The 20,850-nt window shown below is 34.7% G+C and overlaps 8 protein-coding genes across 8 annotated transcripts; 3 read left to right on the forward strand and 5 right to left on the reverse strand.

Annotated features, from left to right (window-relative positions):
* Positions 1 to 607: 607 nt before the first annotated feature.
* Positions 608 to 1,678, forward strand: EAE97_011501 (uncharacterized protein; the record flags this gene model as incomplete). The annotated part of the gene is made up of 2 exons (XM_038882016.1): positions 608 to 703; positions 767 to 1,678. 2 exons carry the CDS (start codon positions 608 to 610, stop codon positions 1,676 to 1,678), a joined length of 1,008 nt encoding a protein of 335 aa, XP_038727067.1.
* Positions 1,679 to 2,390: 712 nt separating this feature from the next.
* On the forward strand, positions 2,391 to 2,831 carry EAE97_011502 (uncharacterized protein; the record flags this gene model as incomplete). The annotated part of the gene is made up of 1 exon (XM_038882017.1): positions 2,391 to 2,831. One exon carries the CDS (start codon positions 2,391 to 2,393, stop codon positions 2,829 to 2,831), a length of 441 nt encoding a protein of 146 aa, XP_038727068.1.
* Positions 2,832 to 3,042: 211 nt separating this feature from the next.
* On the forward strand, positions 3,043 to 3,492 carry EAE97_011503 (uncharacterized protein; the record flags this gene model as incomplete). The annotated part of the gene is made up of 2 exons (XM_038882018.1): positions 3,043 to 3,222; positions 3,304 to 3,492. The coding sequence occupies 2 exons, from the start codon at positions 3,043 to 3,045 to the stop codon at positions 3,490 to 3,492; spliced, it is 369 nt and encodes a 122-aa protein (XP_038727069.1).
* A 5,931-nt stretch (positions 3,493 to 9,423) lies between these two features.
* Positions 9,424 to 10,452, reverse strand: EAE97_011504 (uncharacterized protein; the record flags this gene model as incomplete). Its single annotated transcript, XM_038882019.1, has 1 exon — positions 9,424 to 10,452. The coding sequence occupies one exon, from the start codon at positions 10,450 to 10,452 to the stop codon at positions 9,424 to 9,426; it is 1,029 nt and encodes a 342-aa protein (XP_038727070.1).
* A 699-nt stretch (positions 10,453 to 11,151) lies between these two features.
* Positions 11,152 to 11,799, reverse strand: EAE97_011505 (uncharacterized protein; the record flags this gene model as incomplete). Its single annotated transcript, XM_038882020.1, has 1 exon — positions 11,152 to 11,799. The coding sequence occupies one exon, from the start codon at positions 11,797 to 11,799 to the stop codon at positions 11,152 to 11,154; it is 648 nt and encodes a 215-aa protein (XP_038727071.1).
* Positions 11,800 to 12,844: 1,045 nt separating this feature from the next.
* EAE97_011506 (uncharacterized protein) lies at positions 12,845 to 14,660 on the reverse strand (the record flags this gene model as incomplete). The annotated part of the gene is made up of 2 exons (XM_038882021.1): positions 12,845 to 14,491; positions 14,550 to 14,660. The coding sequence occupies 2 exons, from the start codon at positions 14,658 to 14,660 to the stop codon at positions 12,845 to 12,847; spliced, it is 1,758 nt and encodes a 585-aa protein (XP_038727072.1).
* Positions 14,661 to 15,185: 525 nt separating this feature from the next.
* Positions 15,186 to 16,205, reverse strand: EAE97_011507 (uncharacterized protein; the record flags this gene model as incomplete). Its single annotated transcript, XM_038882022.1, has 2 exons — positions 15,186 to 15,857; positions 15,915 to 16,205. The coding sequence occupies 2 exons, from the start codon at positions 16,203 to 16,205 to the stop codon at positions 15,186 to 15,188; spliced, it is 963 nt and encodes a 320-aa protein (XP_038727073.1).
* Positions 16,206 to 16,872: 667 nt separating this feature from the next.
* On the reverse strand, positions 16,873 to 18,802 carry EAE97_011508 (uncharacterized protein). Its single transcript, XM_038882023.1, has 2 exons — positions 18,413 to 18,802; positions 16,873 to 18,362 (listed from the first exon to the last, which is right to left on the reverse strand). Exons 1-2 carry the CDS (start codon positions 18,756 to 18,758, stop codon positions 17,116 to 17,118), a joined length of 1,593 nt encoding a protein of 530 aa, XP_038727074.1. The 5' UTR covers positions 18,759 to 18,802; the 3' UTR covers positions 16,873 to 17,115.
* Between the last annotated feature and the right edge of the window lie 2,048 nt (positions 18,803 to 20,850).

Below are 20,850 nucleotides of genomic sequence, written 5' to 3' on the forward strand. Positions count from 1 at the left end.
AATGTTTTAATAGTTATTATAAAATAAGACCCTAAAACATCGAGATTTCGAGAAATCTCAACATTCTGATTGATCAGTATTGACCAATTAAGCGATGGCGCCATTTGTTGGCACCTTAGGGGATAAATACTGAACACAGGTTAATCATGTGACCAACACCTGTTTTTCGCGCACATCAAATGATTCAATTATTATACTTGAAAATGTGAATTGAAATGAACATGACTTACTTGGTAATAAAGTCCGGTCGATAATGAATTGCTTTATGTACATTATAATACGTTCCTAGCATTTTCCGTTCAGTTTATAGATTCCATATCAAAGAATCCAAGGAAGTAATTGTATCACCTGAATCTGACTAGAACAATTCAACAGCTTCCGTCGTATAATGCGGCATTTTCCTGGACAGAGAGAATTGGGTTTCGGATTTCGGGATTTTGAGTATTCCACTCGCTATCCGGAGAGCGAGCAGCATTTAAATTTACCGAAACAGTGAATTATATAAAGCTAGGCTTGGCACTGTGAATGGCCGTGAATTAAGATTCCCTCAGCCTCGATAACATTACTTTTATTCAATTTATTTGCAGCATTTATAAACAAGAGGATCATGGTCGACAGCACGAGTAGACCGTACAGTGGCCCTATTTTCGATGTGCAGGCTCATGCTATCAAGCCTAGTTCTTACGATGTAGTAACCTTCGGCGTACGAGCCAGTGTTGGCTTGGCAGATTCAACGATAGAAACCATCACAAACGATATATGAAAGAAATTGGCGGATGATCTGTGTGGAAGTGAACGACGCAGGGCCCTTGGTCGAGAGGGCAAACAAGTTGTTACCATTAATACATTCTTTCCGACTTTACCAGCTCAGTCAATGCTGAAGATTGTCGATGATCTGAACATGTGGATGTCTTCGAAGACTGCAGGTAATCCTCGATTGATTGGCACTGCATCTATTCCTTCGCCCCCTTTCCTCGCCAAGGCAGGCCTCTCACCAAACGGGCAATCGTTCGCCAAAGAGGGCACAAACGGATTACGTTATGCTATTACAACATTAGGATTGAAGGGAATCCTCTTCGCTTCCAATTATGATGGAGTATTCTTGGGAGATTCTGCATATGATCCATATGTTGCCTTGGCTGAAGAGCTAGCAGTTCCTATTATTATTCATCCCGCAGTCGATCCTGTCGATGGAGACTTTATTCGTCGCAAGAACATTCCGACCTTCTCTGGATTCCTGAATGATCAGAGAACGACACTTCTCGACTTAGTCATGGCAGGGACCCTCCAAAAGTATCCAAAACTCGTTATCATTGCTACACATCTCGGTGGTGGTATTCTAACAAGTCTCGGACGGTTCAAAACCTTGTCGAACCGATTCCCAGGCGATCAGTGGTACACAAATCTGGAGGGCAACAAACAGATACTTCCTCATCCCATCGACCACTATCTGAAAATGATTCATTACGACTGTAATAATGCAGAAGTGTCTGATATCCTCCATGCCGCTTCGATTGTTGGGGTGGACCATTTACTCACAGGCTCAGACTATCCTTGGACAGATGATTCATTCACTCGACAGATCCTTGGTCAATTAGATGAATCCATGCGAAACAAACTTGCCTATGATAATGCTGTGAAGCTTTTTGGGCATGATACAAGTACTTTATTGGTATGAGTTAGGCCTATATCTACCTATTACTAGGGAACCTTGATATGCAGATTCCTATCTCTTATTCTGGGCGCGTTTAATCAGTAAAAACATAACCATAGACTTTTTTTTGTATATAAAACCAATACAAATTATTCCATATAAATTTGTGAATTGTTCACTTATATTATTAACTATGTGCAAATGATTGTACATATAAGCGATCGTATTGCAATCAAGCCCAATCCTTGTCAATAACAAATTAACTCTTGGCGCAATTATAACAATTCTTGGATATAAAACTATATGATTAGTTGCACTCCCCTAGCTCTTTCTTCTGCGCTCCTAAACTATAAGCCTTTTCTATATTCCACTCTCGATTCAGCTTGTACCATTCCCTCACCAAGTGCGGCACATTACATGCCGTACTAACTGTATTACGTAGCCCGCTATAGCAATTAGCTCATCAAGCAGTTCTATCCCTCTCGCTGCACCAGCTGATTCTACCTGCTGGCTTTCTGACCCAGGCGATATCGCAGATCGCTAGATATTTCGATGTCATCAGATGTAGGGATAGGTGATTGCTATGGGCTCGCTGGCCTTCACGGCCTCTCACCACTTGGAAACTATAAGAGTGACCGCTGTGTTCAAGCATTTTCCATCATATAGACAGCATTTCGTTGATACTTAGAGCCTTACCAATCTTTTCACTCAAATTCTAACCTGCAAGGTTACAAAGATGGCTATACTATACCCAGAAGGAGAAGTCTTCTCTGACCGAAAGGTTCTTGCGCAAAATTCGAAGAATGGCTACCGTGTTGACGACGAGAAACAATTCTATTCTCACTTCATGATCGAATACGTGTGGAACCGCGAAGCATACCATGGTAGCAAAAATGCGAACTCAATCTCAGTCAGCTACAAGTCCTTCCTCGGAATGGAGGTGCCTGTGCTTGGGCCTGGCCTAGGTCACACACATCGCCGCTCCGGATACAAAGTCTCACAAGGGGATTTTTGGGACACACACTACGGTAACTGGACACATCTTCCTGTTAGCTATGGTGCAGGGGGGAGTGACATCAAGAGACGAGTTCAACACAATCTCTGCACGAGTGGTAATCGCTTTCGGAATTATGAGTCGAGCAGTATAAGACCGACAAGTCGACACGTTTCGGCCTAAAAAAGGATCGGCTCCTTGCACTAGAGTTCACCAGGCTTGTGGAGTTGCTCTCTATTCCACGTCAATTCCGTAAAGTTGACCCTTACTCAGGAAAGCTCATTAGAATCATTCCCGACAACTGGATCGAGACGGTTCCAGTGAACAAGTCTTACAGTGATTCTGTGATATTAGTTGGCTAGCTATCCAGAAAGCTCATAATGGGATTGACTTAATGTGGAAGTCTGTCGAAAAAACCTTTTGGATAGAAAATTTCACCAAGAACGCAATGGTGTTTGCTATTGGGTTCATTCCTGGCCCAGGTCCTTTTATGACTATCGCATTCTCCCTAACTTGGACCGCGTTCAAAGATGAGGAGGCGTTCTGGAATGAACTTAGCCTCTGGGTCCCCACGGTTAAGCTTACGGATTCATTTAGGGAAGATATGAAAAAGTGCTTTGCTGAAATGAGGGAGAAATTTATTGACCCTAGCTAGCTCGCCCAAGGGAAGGATCTGAATGTTGAGAAGCTTAACTCTAAGCCCCAACCCGTGGTTAAGGTAACCCTGGATGAGGCTAAGAAGGTTCTGAAGGAAACCGAGGTAGGGGAACCTCCGGAAGGCAAGAAGGCTGATAACCCGGACGGAGGATTAGTTCTAGGAGTTGCCGCAGCAGAAGAAAAATAAGTATTGAAGAATCAAATATAAATACTAGATTTCTTATTTTTCAGATTGGTTATTTAAAATAAGGGTATATATTTTTGTTATAATTATATATTTGAATTTATATTATTTTTTATTATTTAAATTATCTTTTTATTAATAGAATATAAAAGGGAGAGTTCAAGTCTTTATATTATTATAATATAAATTAATTAAAAGTGAATTATAATTCAAATTATTGAATTATAGTTTTCTATTTGATATTATCTAAGGGCTTTGTTTTATCTTGTTTGGATTGAGAGAGGTGTTATAATCATAAGATCTATAATTAATGAAGTAAATACTTCGTTATTACAAAAAAATCTTGAGTATCTTGATTCTATACTAAAGAAAATGCTTTTGATAGCTTACTGTGATTTGTTGAATGTCGTTAGTATAGTAGCTGACTAATCATATTGACTCATTTAAGAGCTCTCCCTCTAATTAATTAATAGATTCAATAAATCTTTTCTCTATTGATTCAATAGTTCAATATAATTAATCTTAATTTTATATTCATTAGAGTTTATTCTGATTAATAAAATCGTGATAAATTTTTTGAATTTGAAATCTCAATTTTGAGTTTTAATCAGGCTCAAATAAAAATTCCTATTTATCACGATGTAAGAGATAGATACTAGATTAGATATATGATATTCTATAAGGAGATTAAAGGTAGTATTATATAAATAAAGATAATTAAGTATCTATTATATTAATAAATTTGTAATAATATTCCCCTTTTTAAAACTTACTTATCCCAAATAAATTAAAATGAAATAATAAAATAAAAGAGAAAATATATTAAATAAATTATATTTTCCTTTATTATAATAAATATCTAAATTCTTCAAATTTTTCTATAACTTTTTATATAAAAATTAAAATTATTTTAGCCTTTAGATTTTTTAATATTTATTTTAATAAATTTAGCTTTTTTGAATATAAATAATAATAATAAGCTATAATCTTTTTATTATTTTTAAGATCTAAGATTAATTATTAAATTAAGGTATAATATCTTTATTTAAGTAAATAATAATATCTATTTTTATTATAATTATTTAAAATACCTTTGAATATCTATTTCTAAATTAATTTCTTTTTATTATTTTTTCTTTCAAAAACTTTATTTTATATAATAATAGCTTTTATTTTATTGATTTAAGATTATATTAGAAATCATTTATTATTATATATTAATAAAAATAAAAAATAATAAAAGATAAAGAAGATTTATATATTCTTTAATAATTATACAAAATAAGAATATGAATAGATTTTAATAATTTTATAAGATTTAATTTATTTATTATCCAATTTCTTTATTTTTTAAGAGATTTTCATATTCTTTATATTAACAAATATATTTTATTCTATATAATATTATAATAAATCAATTTATTAATAATTTATATATTTCTTATATATATTTATAACTTATTTAATAAATACTTGGAATTAATTCAGAATTCTCTTCATTCTATTAACCGTTTTATTACCTTTAAAGAAATTATATTTTTAAATTAATATCATTTTTAATAAATAAAGTATGCTTAATTTAATATTAATATATAAATTCAAATTTTAATTAATACAAAATAAAAGATTTTCTATAATTTTCGAAATTATATTATTAAAAATAAATTCTATTAATAATAATTATTCTATTGAATTATTTTAATAGAAATTAATGAAAATATATAAATATTATTTGAAAATTAAATTAATATATTCTATTTATTTATTTATTTGTAAGTAAAAAGCTAAAAAGTACTCAAAATTTATTATTAATCTTTTTAATAATTATATCTAAAATCCTAATATAAATTATATATTTAAATTCAAGATAATATCATTTAATATATTATATAGAATATATATTCAATTAATAAATATATTAATTAGTTTTTTTATAATCAAAATCTCTATATTAATAAAATAATATATTTTTATTAATTTATATATTATTATAAGAATATGTTTATATATTAAGTTATAATATTTATTTTTAAAAAAAGATATAATATAATCAATTGATATATTAAATTATATTCAAAATAGAATTAGAAAAAACCTTAAAAATTCTAATAAAGCTAATTTCAATAATTTAATATAAATATATAATATATATACTTATATATATATTGATTTTTTAATATATATTTAATTATTACTAAATCTGAGAGATAATATTAATAATCTTAATATATTTAGAATAATTAATTAAACTAAAAGAATATATTCTATAAATAATTTATATTTTTAGTTTATTATTAAATAATTTTTAAAATTTATTATAACAATATGTTTTATTATTAAACATTTCATAATTCTATATAATAATTTTTATAATCTTTTGGAATTTTATTAATTATTTTTATATATATAGATTTTTAATTATATCACGAAGGGATAGCTATATCGATTGGTCACTTTGATTATATAATAGGTATATATAGTGATAATAAACTAGATTCACTTGAAATATGATCATAAGAATCATATCTACTTTATATATCCTGATCGAGTAATAAAATTGCCTAAATCAGTATTCTAGAGTTTATATATTAATTAAATAAAAGATTATTTAATAATTATAGAAATAGACATTTCGAAGAAATACTATATTCAATTATATATTGTTATACAAAACAATAAATTTTGTGATATATTTTTTAGATTAATTAATATTATAATAGTTATACCAAATAATTTGTATAATAAACAAAAGAGAAATTAGTAAACAAATATATTATAAATATTAATAATGTAGTTTATCAGTATGTAGCTCATATTAGTATGTGGTCTACTTTCATCTCAATTTATATCTTTCTTTTTCAATATGTGTTTTATTAATAAGCTATCATAAATTCGAATAATTAAGAAGTTTATATACTCCTTACTATTAAAGCTATTTAGAAAGAAAAAAAAACAAAGTATTCAAAAGATTGTTAATATATATAATATTTTATATATAATATTATAATATAGAATTAATAATCTTATTTTTTGTATAAAATATTAATATAAATTTTATAATTTTTTAGAATTAGAAGAGAATATTATTATTGGATATATATTTGATATAGATTTAAAAGATTTTTTATTTAAATTTAGAAATATAGAAAATATAGCAAATTATATTCTCAAATTAAGAAATATAAAGAATATTGAAAAGCTTTAGATATATTAATTTGTAAAATATTAAATCAAATTAAAAACATATTTTAATTATATTTATAATTTTTAAAAAACTTTTTATAAAGATTTTAAATTTATTAAAGAATAGTTTTAATTAATTGCAAATATATAAGCAAAATATAATATTTTGGATAATGATTTTTATAATTTTGATAAAATAGATTTTATAATAAGGATTATATATATAATAATTATTATTATTAATACTAGAAGATATAACAAAAGTAAATCAATATAGTTAAATAATCAAAAATAAGCTATAACAATAATATATGGAAATAAGGAGGATAAAATTATTCTTTTATTTCTAATAATTTTAGAATAGATTTATTTCTTTAATTAATATATTAAAATCGATTTTTCTATAAACTAAATTATTAAATCTATATTTAATAAATGAACAAATAATAAAATAGATTTAAAATAATTGAAATATTTCAATAAATATATTAAAAGTTGAAGAAAAGATAAATATCAAATATTAGTATTAAATAGATATAAAAATTAGAAATTAATAGTTTTTTAGGTATACTATAAAAAGAATAATATTATAACGTGATTTATCATCGAATAGATTATATCATTGAGTAGGTCACTTCAAAATATACCAAAATTAAGACTTTTTGAATATTTGTATTTTAATAACTAATTATTATTTTAGAAAAAGAAAAAAAGATTAAATAATAATAAAAGATTAGTTTTCTAAAAATCTAGTTTTTATATTAATATTTTCATTTTATATTAAAAAAAGTGAAAATTGTTACGATTTTCATTACAAAAAAATATTCCTAATAATAATTCTTATATTAATTTGAATTTCTAATAAATAATGAGATTTTTATAGTATTTATATAATTAAATTTCATAGTTTTAATTTTTAAAAAATTCTATTAATAAATAAAGAAAGTGTATGGTTATATATAAATGAATTTTGTATATAAAAATAATAGCCCACTCGATGATATAGTCTATTCGATGATAAATCACGTTATATTTATATTTATTATTATATTCAAGTTATTTAATTCAATCATTTAGTATTGATTGTTTTAGTAATTTAAAATATTTATATAATAATCAAATTAATGAATTTATTAAAATATATATTTATTATATTTCAAAAATTGAATTCTTTATAGTTTTTAAAATTGTATATAAAAAATCAATTATTTTTTAAAATATAAAATCAGAATTCCAAGGAATAGATTTAATATTATTTAATTCTAAAACTATATTCTCAAAATTAGATATTCGAATTTATATATTTATCTTCTCTTTTTTTGATTTAAATTAAGAAGTTTTTAAATTTATTATAATTTAATTAAAGCTTTTTTTTTAATTAATATTAATTAAATCTCGAATAATTTATTATTAATCAAGTTTCTTTATATTTATATTTGAAATTATATTAATTCTAATTAAAAGTATAAAAAAATTAGCTTATAAAAATATACTTTTGAATATAAAGATTTATATATTTTGAAAAATAAATAAAATATTAAATAAATATTAATATATAAAAAGAACTTAATTATATTAAAAAGAAATATTTATTAAATAAAAGATTCTTAATATAGTATTTTAATAAAAAATTAATATTTAGATTCAATATAATAAATATTAAAAAAAAAGGAATTCTAATAAAAAAGTATTTTTTAATAAATATTATAATAAATATAGAAAAATAGGATATAATATAAGAATTTATTAGAATAATATAATAGATCCTACATTATTAGATTTTTAATAGTTTTAATTAATTGAGTTGATTATTGTTGAATAATATAAGTTTGAAAGTGTAAATTGAGGTGAAAGTGAACCATATGCTAATATGAGCCATATGCTAATAAACCACGTTAATGTTTCTATACTATAGTTTTAAATAAACTAATTCAAGTAGATCATATATATAGCTTAGTAATACCTTCTTCATATGAAGAAGATATGAATTTCAATATTATTTAATCCTATATATTTTATATATATAACATGGTTTATTAGTGAGCAGGTTATATTAGTGAATAGATCATTTATTTTATATACAAAATTCGTTTATATATAATTATACACTTTCTTTATTTATAAATATAATTCTCTGAAAATCTGATATAAAATATTTGAATATAAAATAATTTTAAAAATTTAATTAGTTTTAAGAAATTTGAATTTATAAAATTGTTATTATAAAAATAGCTTTTTTATAATAAAAATCGTAACAATTTCCTTTTTTTTTAGAAAATGATGAAATTATTTTATAAAAATTAGATTAATAGAAAATCTATATTTTAGTTATTTTTTAAGATCTTTTATTCAAAAAAATATTAATATTTTAAAAAGCTTGATTTAGATAGTTTTCGAAATAACTCATTTATTAATATAACCCACTCACTGATAAACCACGTTACACTCCTTTACTAAATCAATCCAACAATTCAAGACACATCAGTCTTAATTATTATAAAATTCAGAGAATTAGAAAGCGAGTTTAAATAATTTACTTAAATAGTATTCTTTGTGAAAAGCTTTATTCTAGTCTTAAAAGACCTACAACTCATCTTATGATATACAATTGAACCCATTACTATACATGTGACTTTTAACTCAATTACGAAGTTTAGTTCATTAAATTCCTGATTCCTTAAGACTATGAACCGAAATGAAGTTTTCTTATTTCCAGATACATTTGAAAATCTACAGGTCCTAGTATGATATTCAAAGTTTACTACTAACTTTCCCCTTTGTCCTATTTTCTTGAGCTTTCCTCAATAAAGCATACAATGTTTGTAGCCTTGGCATTTCTAGTCCATGACTTCTGGCAATTCGGATTGGATTTCCCAAAATGACTTCAAGCTCCATTGTCTTCCCCTGCTCCCAATCCAATAACATGCTTGGCTTACTTCCACTAGTATTCTTCTGTGTACTTTTCAACAACTGTTCAGAAGTTGCAAATTCTTGTGGTAGCTTAGTCCCCAATATCTTTGGGGCTGTTTCTAAAACTTCGTCCATGACACCTTTCAAATGAATGTAAAGCTCTGGATCGAGCGACATATCATTATTTGTGCTCCCAGATGAAAGCACAGCAGAAGGATTCATACTCGCATTAATGGCAATTTTATGCCATCTCACCATTTGAAGTTTCCAATGTGAGTACTCCTGGGCATCCGAGATGCCGCCTGTTTGTAATAACCTCACAAACGTATTGTTCCGTTGAACAGCGGTGTTTTGATCATCATTCAACTTCGTCGATTCAACGACATCGGGTAAATATGGGCCAATGCTTATTCGTGTCCATCTATTATGCTTGATGAGACCTGGAGAAGTCTGTTCGGCGCTCACAATAGTGACAGCACTTAATATCGTGGACCCTGGGAACCTTTTTGAATATGGTTCTTCCACACCAAGACCATTTTGGACCAAGACGATAGATGTGTGACCTTTCTTCACGAGGCCTTCAAGAATCTCGGAATCATCATTCACATCTGGAAGGGCCTTTGTGCTTACGACAATAAAATCCCAGTCTTCATTCGAACCTCGAGCTTCTTGTGGGTTCGCAAAGGTTTGATGTGGAATGAATTTGTATTCTCCAAATTTTGGTGAGGTGACATTGAACCCATTAGCGGTGACTGCTTTGTAATTTGATCGACATATAACGGAGACTTGAGTGCCTTGAACCTGAGCGATTCGAGATCCGTAGAATGCACCAACTGCGCCAGCACCGACGATGAGGACTTTTATAGTCATACTGATATTTTATGGTCGGATAATATCGAATTTGTTGTTACATTGACTTGTTGTGGATGCTGATCTGACGAAGGGAAGTAACCTCGGAAGATAGACGGTCAGTTCACCAGTTCACCCCCGCTTACATAATCTGTTGAATTCCCTTTTGCGGCAATCTTCAGCAACCTTGAAAAACCTACTATGTAGGTAGGTAAAGACAAAATTCGGATCGCTCATCAAAGCAATCGCACAACGCGCAATATATTCCTCAATCACGTCTTCTATTCACAAATTACTATACGATATCGAAGATAATTAGTTGCCCATATTGCGCAAATTAACTGCGTCGTTTTCTACTCTAAAGCCTCAACATCTTTAAGCTTGTAGATGGGCTAGTTTTTCTAAATAAATCTTGGACCAACGCGTGCGATCCATGGCGAATGGCCAACGATCAGCGAGCGACAACATGGCATTAGTTGGCGAGTGAAAATTGCATATATGAATGGGACGATACACAGGAAATAAAGAGTGTGAAATGCGGATCTCACACAATACAAAGACTCCGGGCACCCGAATGGAACACTGAACATTCTGACCTTCAGATCATTTTCCGCGCCCGTTGAAGATGAAAAGACAGTGGCAGATGCTATCATCCCTTGGTGCCGAAAGCAGTTGAACAATCAAGAGTGTCGGCACAAATACCTAGGAAGATTTGGACGTCTAAGAATCGGCCTGCGACTTTTCGAGCTCCAGAACCTTCTGAACAGAAGGACGATTCACCAGATTATCCACAAGCGCTGTGTATTTTGGATACGCTCTCTTCATATCCAAGCCATGTCCTCCTCCCCAACGATGAAAAACGAAAAGATACGAATCAACGACTGTGAATGCATTTCCAACTGCGTACAGGCCATTCAACTTTCCCTCAATCATATCAAAACAATTCTGGACATTTCCCATACTCTTTTTCTCAATACCCGGCAACGCTGCTTTTTCATCACTCATTCTCTCCGGTCTTAATAAGCCACCGAATGCATGAGCATGCAATGTTCCGCTAAGCCAATTCATCCATTCATACACTCTTATCGTTTCCATTGTTGTACGCCCTAAAAGATGCAGTTCCGGAGCAAATGAAGATATCGCTGTTGCAATAGCAGGAACCTCTGTAATGATTTCACCCTCAAGTGAGAGAACGGGAACACGCATCTTGGGATTTATGGACGAGAAGTTTGGAGTAAATTCTACCGTTTCTTTTGTGATTAAGTTGGCGATTGATTCAAAAGAAACTCCGGTTTCGAACAGAAGAACATGAGGGCATAAAGAGCAAGCGCCAGGCGCCCAATAGAATTTAATCTCGGGATGAGCCATGGCTGTAAGTGTTTCTGAATAATTGTAGAGAATCGGTACGAATCCAGTAGACAGAAGATATTGATGTTACTTTGTAGAAATACGTGAAACTTTGCTCAGATGTTACTCCTTGATCGATGCGTTTAGTGGCAGTGGCAGTGGCAGCTTCATGTACTCCGGGTTTCGAGATGAGTCTTATGGATGAATCACGTCATTAGATGCAGGGTCAACATTTCTATCACTATGATTTTCGATATTGCTTAGAAATCTGGTGGTTTTGTGTCAAGGGTTGAAAAAAGAAGTCCCTTACATCGGCTTAATGTCAAATTCCCCGCTTTTCAGCTTACTGCATGCTGTGTAATGGAAAAAATGACGAATAACATCAAAGTAGGTCACACTCCTTTATTAACACAGCGGAAGAACATCCGCAGTGTAGTCTGTGTTCAAGATTTTGCGCGGCAGGCCGGATTTGATTGCTAGAGACAAGTATAAACAAGTTCTCTTAGCAAGTTTGCTAACTGGTACTTTGACTTACCAATCCGAAGGTTTGATGTACAAGTGCACCGGAATGAAAAACTGCACAATAGAGGTTCACTCAGTAATTTAAGGAGAAAAACGGCAAGAGCTGTGCAAGGGCATAAAATCTCCTTTGATGAGTCCGAAACTTAGTTGCTCACCTCGCGTATTTGTAGGTCAATATGTCCAATTTCTTGGTCATGAAAACGAGATAACCTGCGACTTCTTAAAGCCACAAAGCAGTTTGCATGGTAGGATGGTGAATATGACGTCAGCCCAGGGCACCGAAATTGGCGTTTAAAGCTTCACTTTATTTTTTGCCATTAGTCTACATATAAAGTTGCCCGGATGAATACAGCTGTAGCGGCCAGAAACCCCGACGCGGAGATACAGTCGACGCCTCGATCTTCCTAAGAAGAGTAATAGAATTGATTTTTGGATTTGTCTTGTCTTTTGCATTTGTGACTACAAGGAGAAAACGGACAGTTCTTTTCCAGTGCCAATCTTCATTAGACCCCAGTTTTAATTTTCAAAGTCTAACACACATCGATCATAAATGAGCAATTGTCTCCAAAACCCCATCATCGACAAGTTCACTTATATCTCGTAAACGGCTCTTCAGATAGGTTCTATGTTGATCTGGAATCTCAGAAATCATTGTTGAGACAGTCAATGGCCAGCAAAACAAACTAGCCGTGCTAGCTCTAACTGCATTCCTTCGTCCCTTGCGTATCATTTTCATACCTATCTCTCCAAGTTCAACCCATCCCAGAACAAACGGTAGACTCGCGCAGAAGTCCAGAGCTAGTTTCTCCATATTCAGTCTAACGATATCTTTATAGAACTTGGTGTCAGGATTTGAAGACTCTATTTCGCGGTGAAAGACTTTCAGTATGATTTCATTTACGTGAAGACGGATAGCACGATATTGAGCCCACATTGCAGCATGGCTAATCGAGGGATATAGATGAACTGTTTGATCAAATATATCATTTGCGCCCGGCTCGTCATCATCATCATCTCTTACTTGGAAAGTACTCCAATAATCCACCATCGGTATCTCCTTAGCCCATTTGACCAATTTCATCTCTAACTCTTGTGCTAGTACCAATACGCCGCGCATCTTTGTAGCAATCCGCCCACTTTCACTTGCAGGAATATCGTCAAGACCAATAGAAATGTGGTTCACACAATATCTCAAATCGGCAACTTCAATCAAACACTGATCAAGAACTAAACTTGAGCCTATCTCCCCAAAGATACTTCCATTCTTCAACCAACTTGGTATCGGCATGCTCCTGAGCAAGAGCGAACGAACCAAGTGTCGTCTTGTAATCTTGTCTAATTCCGATCCAGCGTTCTCATGAGAGGTGCTGGAGTTGCTCGTATGGGTTGGAAGAATTGAACAGAGCGGTCGATATTGCTCCTGCTGACGTTGCAGTCGTAAATTTAAAATTGCGATCGCGCCATCATGGTGGTTAAAAGCCTTCGCAGCTATAATTTTGATGTCCTCGGTGATGAATTGGGCTTTTTGGGTCATCGAATTCTCAAAATGACTTAAAAGCAGAACGGTAAGAATGATTCCATCCATCACGACTCTCTCTGAGCTTCTCAGCGCTAGGTTCGTCGCCGCTAGGGCTTGGGAGTATATCTTACTCCCAATCGTTAAAGCAGCAACATTCTTTGTTGATCGCCCGAAAGTCGTGTGGGCAATCGCAAGAATAGCGAGTTGTAATGTGGAGCGGGTAGATCTGGTATGATATGCTCGTTCCGGTGATGTAATAGGCCAAGAAGGATGCCGGCGAATTGTTGATGATGCAAGGCTGAAAATTGAGGAGTGCTCGAAAGAATCGACACAGCAGTCAATACGGCTATTATGGTTATTAAACATTTTTTCGGGTGCCTCGACAAACTGTCTTGTATAGTAGGCAATAACTTGTTCTTGTAGGGGTGTTGTGGGAGGAGGTCGCGGCGATGAGAAGAGAACAGTGACATGTAGAATGCTTGAAAGTTCGATCAAATTGGCTTCATCTATCGTCCTATTGACATGTCTTTTCTGTTCTTCCGGTGCGGGAGATTGAAATGATGAACGTAGTTGTATTGACCGTCGCAGGTTGGGACCTCGGGGTCGTTTTATCTTACCACTCGCTGCCTCGTTTTCGTTCAAGAACTCATATCTTTCAATACCACTATAGCCCTGACAACTGATTCTTGCTCTTGAACAACGATTGCAGGATGGCTTTATCTCATCGCACTATGTTATTTTTGTAAGTCTCCAGACCAATGAATGATAATGAGATATCTTTAAGACCTGCCTTTACACGTCGCTTCTTGCATGTATGACATCCACGGCTCGGAAAGGGCATGGCGACTCGGGCGACTTTATGTGCAGTCGCTAGTGGAGAGAAGCAAGATGTGGTAGTCAACGAGATGGTATAAATATCCTTTCCCCATTCTTCGGGTACGGGGAGAGTAAGCGCCGGATATAACTTTAAATCCGCGAAGTTGAGAAACAGTGCCGATGTAAAAACTTGTCTGATTGTCTAGTCAAATATTCACTGAGAACTAGATTAGATGTATTTATTTTCAAATAACTCATCCTACAACTCTTTAGCTATTGAGCTTTCTAAAAGATCATAGAATCCTGGATCTACCAGTGATGTACGATCTAGCTCTTCTGGACATCTTCCATCCGACCATGAATTAATTGCCAAAAAGTAAAATAGAGGGTCATTATCATACCGTGGGCCACAATGATATTTGAGAATAACAAGAATATGAGAGAGCTTGCATTATGAGTAAAAATTCCCAGATACTATAGCTAGCCACAATAAAGAGAAGCAGACACTAAACAACAAGCCTTAATACCATTCCATTACTCATCAACAAAATCAATTATGCCAATTCCAAAGTCTAGTAGGACGTCCTCTTCGACCGCGACCGTAGCCCCAACCATTTCCTCCACCTCTGGGGCCGTTTGGCGGGTTTGTGTTGTTATTTCCAATGCCGTTGCCACGACCAACCCCACCAGTGATCACGCGAGAGACTGCTACTTCTGTACATCTTCCTCCTTCTCCACCTCGTCTTCCGTAGACAGCTCTATTTGGAGTTCGTTCACTTCCCGTCAACTGCGACACAAAGGCAGTTCCACCACGATGGAGCTGCTCAATCTCAGTCTGACTGATTGGTTCCGCTGGTATCTGACGATTAGTAGGCAATCTATGTGTTCCTGGGATACTGTATTCGCTCCGAGGAGTTACAACAATGTCACAGGATTCAGATGATCTGGATCGCGACGAACCAATATCAAGATTGGGAGTGGCAACTTTGGTTCCAAGTTGAAATGATGGAGAGGAGGGTATTTTTTGACAGTCTGTGTCGAATGGAGTGTCTCCTTCGCGGTAGGGCCTGAATCCAGCAAGGACAGGAGAACTATCGATTATGGTATGGCCGGAGACGGGATCGGTGAAAGTCATGTTTCCATCGTCTTGAAGAACGCCAGGAATGGGGTCACTCCATGGAACATAATACCAGGTACGCTGGATCAAAGGACTTCTGTCGATCTAATGAATTCGATCAGTATTTTTAGGAATACAGCAATAATGAGATGTCGGACTGACCTCATGTTGACACCAAAAGTGACAGATTTTAGCTTTAGAATGCTGAGGAGGCATTTCATGCTCATTGGTAGCATACACCTGATACCTGTGATCGTGGCCACTCTGATGTGGATCAACGGCTTCTTGTAAATAGTAAAGGACTTGAGCTCCTTGGTCTCCCTTGGGACAGTATTGACAAACATGATCATAGCAGATATAGTTTGGGGCCTTGTAGTCCGCTGTTGGACAGATGACAACTGTATGAACTGGTGCCAAAGGTACAGCTCTGCCTTCATGATTGGTGATATTCATCGTGTATTATTCGATGGAAGCTGTGAATAGTATGCCTTGTGTGCCGCAGCGGATAATTTACTGTTGCTAGATGGAACAAAAACTTATGAAGATTGTAAATACTGGAAGAGCATGTGAGACTGCCCGAAACAAAACTTAGGGAATCCTAAGAAGGAATGAGTAGAGTACAGCTGCTCCGAGCAATAAATTCTAGATAGGTAACAGGTCCTGAAAGATGGTATAGAGCTTTCTGATTGTTGTGTGGAAATAATAGAGGTTGAGATTTGAGGAAAGCGCTCAATTTTACACCAGGCAATATCTCAAGAAGCTGGAAATTCTAGATGATTGTAAGATTAGTTTATTTAGTGCGAAATTTGGATGCTGTTCTCTCTCTGCTTATCGATTGGTCTTGAGGGTATCATCTCGTGTCTAAAACGTTACCATCTATTCACAAAATATGCGTGAATTAGGGCTTTCATATTTACAAGTTTTACCAGGGACCCGTATGCCTAGATGTCGTAATCTTTCGTGTTCTGGTAACCACAGTGAGTTTTTCTCATGATCCAGCCAGGAGAAGCCCTGCGATAGAAACTTCCCTTACTTGAGCTCTTCTCGCGATACATTTTAAGGACACAACTTTGCACGCTATATATGAATGCTTAGCTTTTGTGATACCCAAACATTACTTCGACTTTATACTTTCGAGTGCTTTATCCTCGAGCACTCTATATTCTACCATGTTTTCTCTCAGTGTCTGACGGTTATAAATCTGAATGGTACAAGGTACTACTTTCTTGACTCTGAAACCACTCGAAGATAGCTGATGCTCTGATTGAAATCAGGTACCGCTTGTAAAGCTACAATACATAGGACCAATTGAGTAAAATCACCTCGATGACTAGAGTAATTTCAACGAGAAGAATCTGAAATCTCATATTTTAGATTGTTTACTTTGATTCCGAGATTCAATAACCTCCTTCGAAAGATTCCACAATTCTAGACTTTCTTGAAATATATCGTCATTCCTGATTTGAATATTCCCATCTGAAGTAAGAAATTTCACTTCCTTGATTGACCGTGTACCCCAAATGAAGTCATTACCTTGTATGAAATCAGCCATCGGCTTCAACCAGTTTCTCAATAGAACCTTCTCATTGTCATTCAAGACATCCCCGTTCCCAAAAAACCATATTGACATGTCCGTCCCGTGAGTGGCTCCAACAACTTTAGGCAACCTTTTGTCCACACTTTCTGTTCTCCAATCAATTCTGTATCGGTTGATACTCTGGATTGGGACATCAGAAGATATTGCGACGAGGAAGCCGCGCATAGTGGAATGTATCTGCATTTCAGCATACAATTTACCAAAAATTTCAATCCAATACTCCTTAGGGTAGCTTGGAGAAGTGTGGTCCGGTTTGTATTTAGCGCAAACGGCCTTGGCGATACTTCGTGGGTAATCCCATGACAGACGGTCAATCAATCTTTCATACGAATGCGGCGGGAACACGTTTTTATAGAGCTGATGTTCTTTTGTAAGATCCCCAATGATGGTTTTGATGCCAAGTTCTTTGAATCGTTTTCCAAACGAGCCATCAAAGATTCTAGTGAACAAATCCTTCGAAATGAACTCGCCATCGAGAACCGGACGAATGAAAATCTGCTTCATTTTTCCAACGGCAACTATCAATTCATCAGAGCTTTTACTTCGAAGAACTTCCACAGTCTGCTTTGCGCTCAAAGACCGAGATACTCCCAAAACAGAAAGTAAATCATCAAATTGTTCTTGAGCCTCAGAAATTCGTTTGGGCTCAACTCCACATCCATTTGACCATTGAATAATCCTTCGAATGATTTGGCGTTTGGAATTTGGACCGATATCGTACGCTAGTTGATGAAAGGTGGAATAAGATCCAGCTGATAAACCACCGACTGTGATATTCTCATTATTGCCGCCAAAGAACCCGATGTTTTCATATGTCCATTCAAGAGCGGCTCGTTGATCCCAGAGGCCTAAGTTCCCGGCCGAAGTATCGTCCCAGAGTTCTCTACCAGCTAGAAATCCAAAAACTCCAAGTCTATAATTGGGACATACAATAATACATTTCACATCTGTCTCGGCCAATAACGAAGAAGGGTCATCTGAGTTATTCGAGCCGTATTGAAGGAAACCACCATCTGAATTTCTTAGTCATAGATTCTGGGATAGTCATGAAGAAGACACCTACGAATGTAGAAGAACACTGGCCAGCCACCTGATGGCGGTTCACCAAGTGGGATGTAGATGTTACACTGTAAACAATCCTCGCTCGAGCTGCCTGGTGATACGAGTAGTGGAGATTGCGGGCATGGAATAGACGGCTTATTGTAAGTTTGCGGATTATTTTCGGAACCATATGAAAAGGTTGAAGGGAGTGGAAGCGGCTTTCGCCATCGTCTTTTACCTGTTGGTGGTAGAGCATATGGTACTCTTGAAAAGCGATAGCATTTTGATACGTTCGTAGTTTTGTCCTTGATCACAGGGCCTAATAGAGCTCCTTTACCAGGAAGCAATATACGAAGGGGTGGATACATGATTGGTCAAGAGAAATTGAAATACGGAGACGCAGTTGCTATGAGGAGTGGAATTTGGTGATGGCTAGGTATTTGAGGTTGACGAGCACGTGCCGAGGTAAAGCTTACTATGTTTGTAGCATAGCTCGAGCACGGATAAACAATGGCTTATTAGAACAACGCTTGATCGGTATGCTTACCATGTCATTTTGGCAAAACCATTTGAAATATTGAGCCCCGTGGATCATGATTTGGAGTTTTGTGAAAAGAATGACTGTTTGTCTTCCCAGAATTGAATAAGAAGTCATGAATTGCGTGAGCAGTTTAAACAAAAGAGTTCAGTTCATCGTTCATTGGCCAGATTATTTCGTTCGAAGCCTCTTGTCTTCAATTTAATGGTAATGACCATCTCTCAAAGTTTGTTCCAGCTTCGACTAATACATTTTCACTTGAGAATTTTGATGGCTTTCATCTGGCTTGAAGTGCAACAGTTATAGAGCTGCTCGAGAGGTTTGTTGGGACTATTTGAAATCTGATGGTGCTCAAAACTATCGACTATGTCTCAAGCTCTGAGAAACCTCCTGTTTCATTTGGAAAAGCTGGACTGAGAAAACATCATTAGCACTGACTCCGTCTCAGCAAAATTTATTAGTTTTGGATCATGAGTACCGTCATGGCGAATACCGTGGTCAGTGATACTAATATTCATTCGTGATTTTGCGCAAAATAGTTAGCACCAGTTGGGGTCTGATTAGATTAGATCAGATCAGATCAGATAACACTTTTTTGTTATACACCTGACTACCTAGTAAACAGTACATGCTAGAATGCTTGCGTTAACCTTAATCTAACCGTATGCGAAGGGGAAGGGAACTAAAAGGCCGTTTTTACGTCAAATTGGGTATTTTATCACATCAATCTCACCGGAAGAACTCAACTATCACCTGGATGTATCCGTCGGGAGAAGATTTGATACCCGGTCATTAGGTGAGAACTTTAGTTTCGGAGGGTCAAACCGTGCGAAAGTGCAGTCCTTCGGGCCCGAAACCCAGTTGTGGTGAAGTGCTTGACAAAGCCCCCACCTTGAAATTTGTGGTATCCCATCTGATAACTGATAAGAGTGGGTTATGTTGAGCACTACTGTTGGTACAACTCATGAAGGGACACAAATGAGCATCTAAGTAGATGTGATTGATAAGACGAGATGAGATAGTGTAGGATGTACGAAATTTGGATGTTGCCTAAGAGGAAAGGGCAGGTAATTTCAAGTGAGGACTGAAGTATGAGTCCCTGGGATTCAAATATATGTAGAGGTATATGTGATATTCAATGCTCATGGTTGGAGTCGGTTGTTTCTCATGCCATCATGATGGATTCATTGCGGAGATAGGATTGAGTTATTGTTTGGTGCCGCTAGACTAAGTAATATGGTAATGGAATGGAGATGTTTGAGAGATCTTACTGGTGAGCTTATTTAGACCATTCTGGAGGTTGTGCCTTGGACCAATTCTTGGTCGTTTGAGTGTAATTCTGATATACAGATTATTTCTCAAGCTTGTAATATCTTGCCACTCTATCCAATTTTCAACTCTATGCTCAATATTGGGGAGGGGTTTTAACTCCAGAGGGGCAGATGAGGCTGTCAATGGTCTAGCCACGCAAAGTTAAATGCCACATCTGAGATTGAGTTAATTCTTCACTTTAATAATCCATCTTTTAACATCCGTTGCACGACAATGTCCTGCTTGTCCTCACTCAACGTTTCCCATCCAACATTCTTCTCAGATTTTGAAGATAGAAGTCATGTCGGCTGTAGGGTTAGTGGCCTACTTCTTTGTTCTATAGGGCTCGGTGCGTTGAGGATACTCGGTTTTGTTATCTTTGAATGAATTCCAAACCAACGGACCATTCAATTTGTCACCAAAGAGCTTTAGTCATACGAAACTACTAGTCACACGATTTGATGATCTGATAAGATCAGAATGGAGATAAAGCCGGCCGCTAATTTGTTTGGATCCACTCGCTCCATCAGATTGAGCATGTGGAAGTACTTCGATCTCCAAATTTAGCTTGCTTGTCGAACTGCATGCAGCTCGATGTTGACACCTATTGG

This window comes from Botrytis byssoidea, assembly GCF_014898295.1.
Source record: "Botrytis byssoidea strain MUCL 94 chromosome Unknown BBYS_038, whole genome shotgun sequence".
Lineage (NCBI taxonomy): Eukaryota > Fungi > Ascomycota > Leotiomycetes > Helotiales > Sclerotiniaceae > Botrytis > Botrytis byssoidea.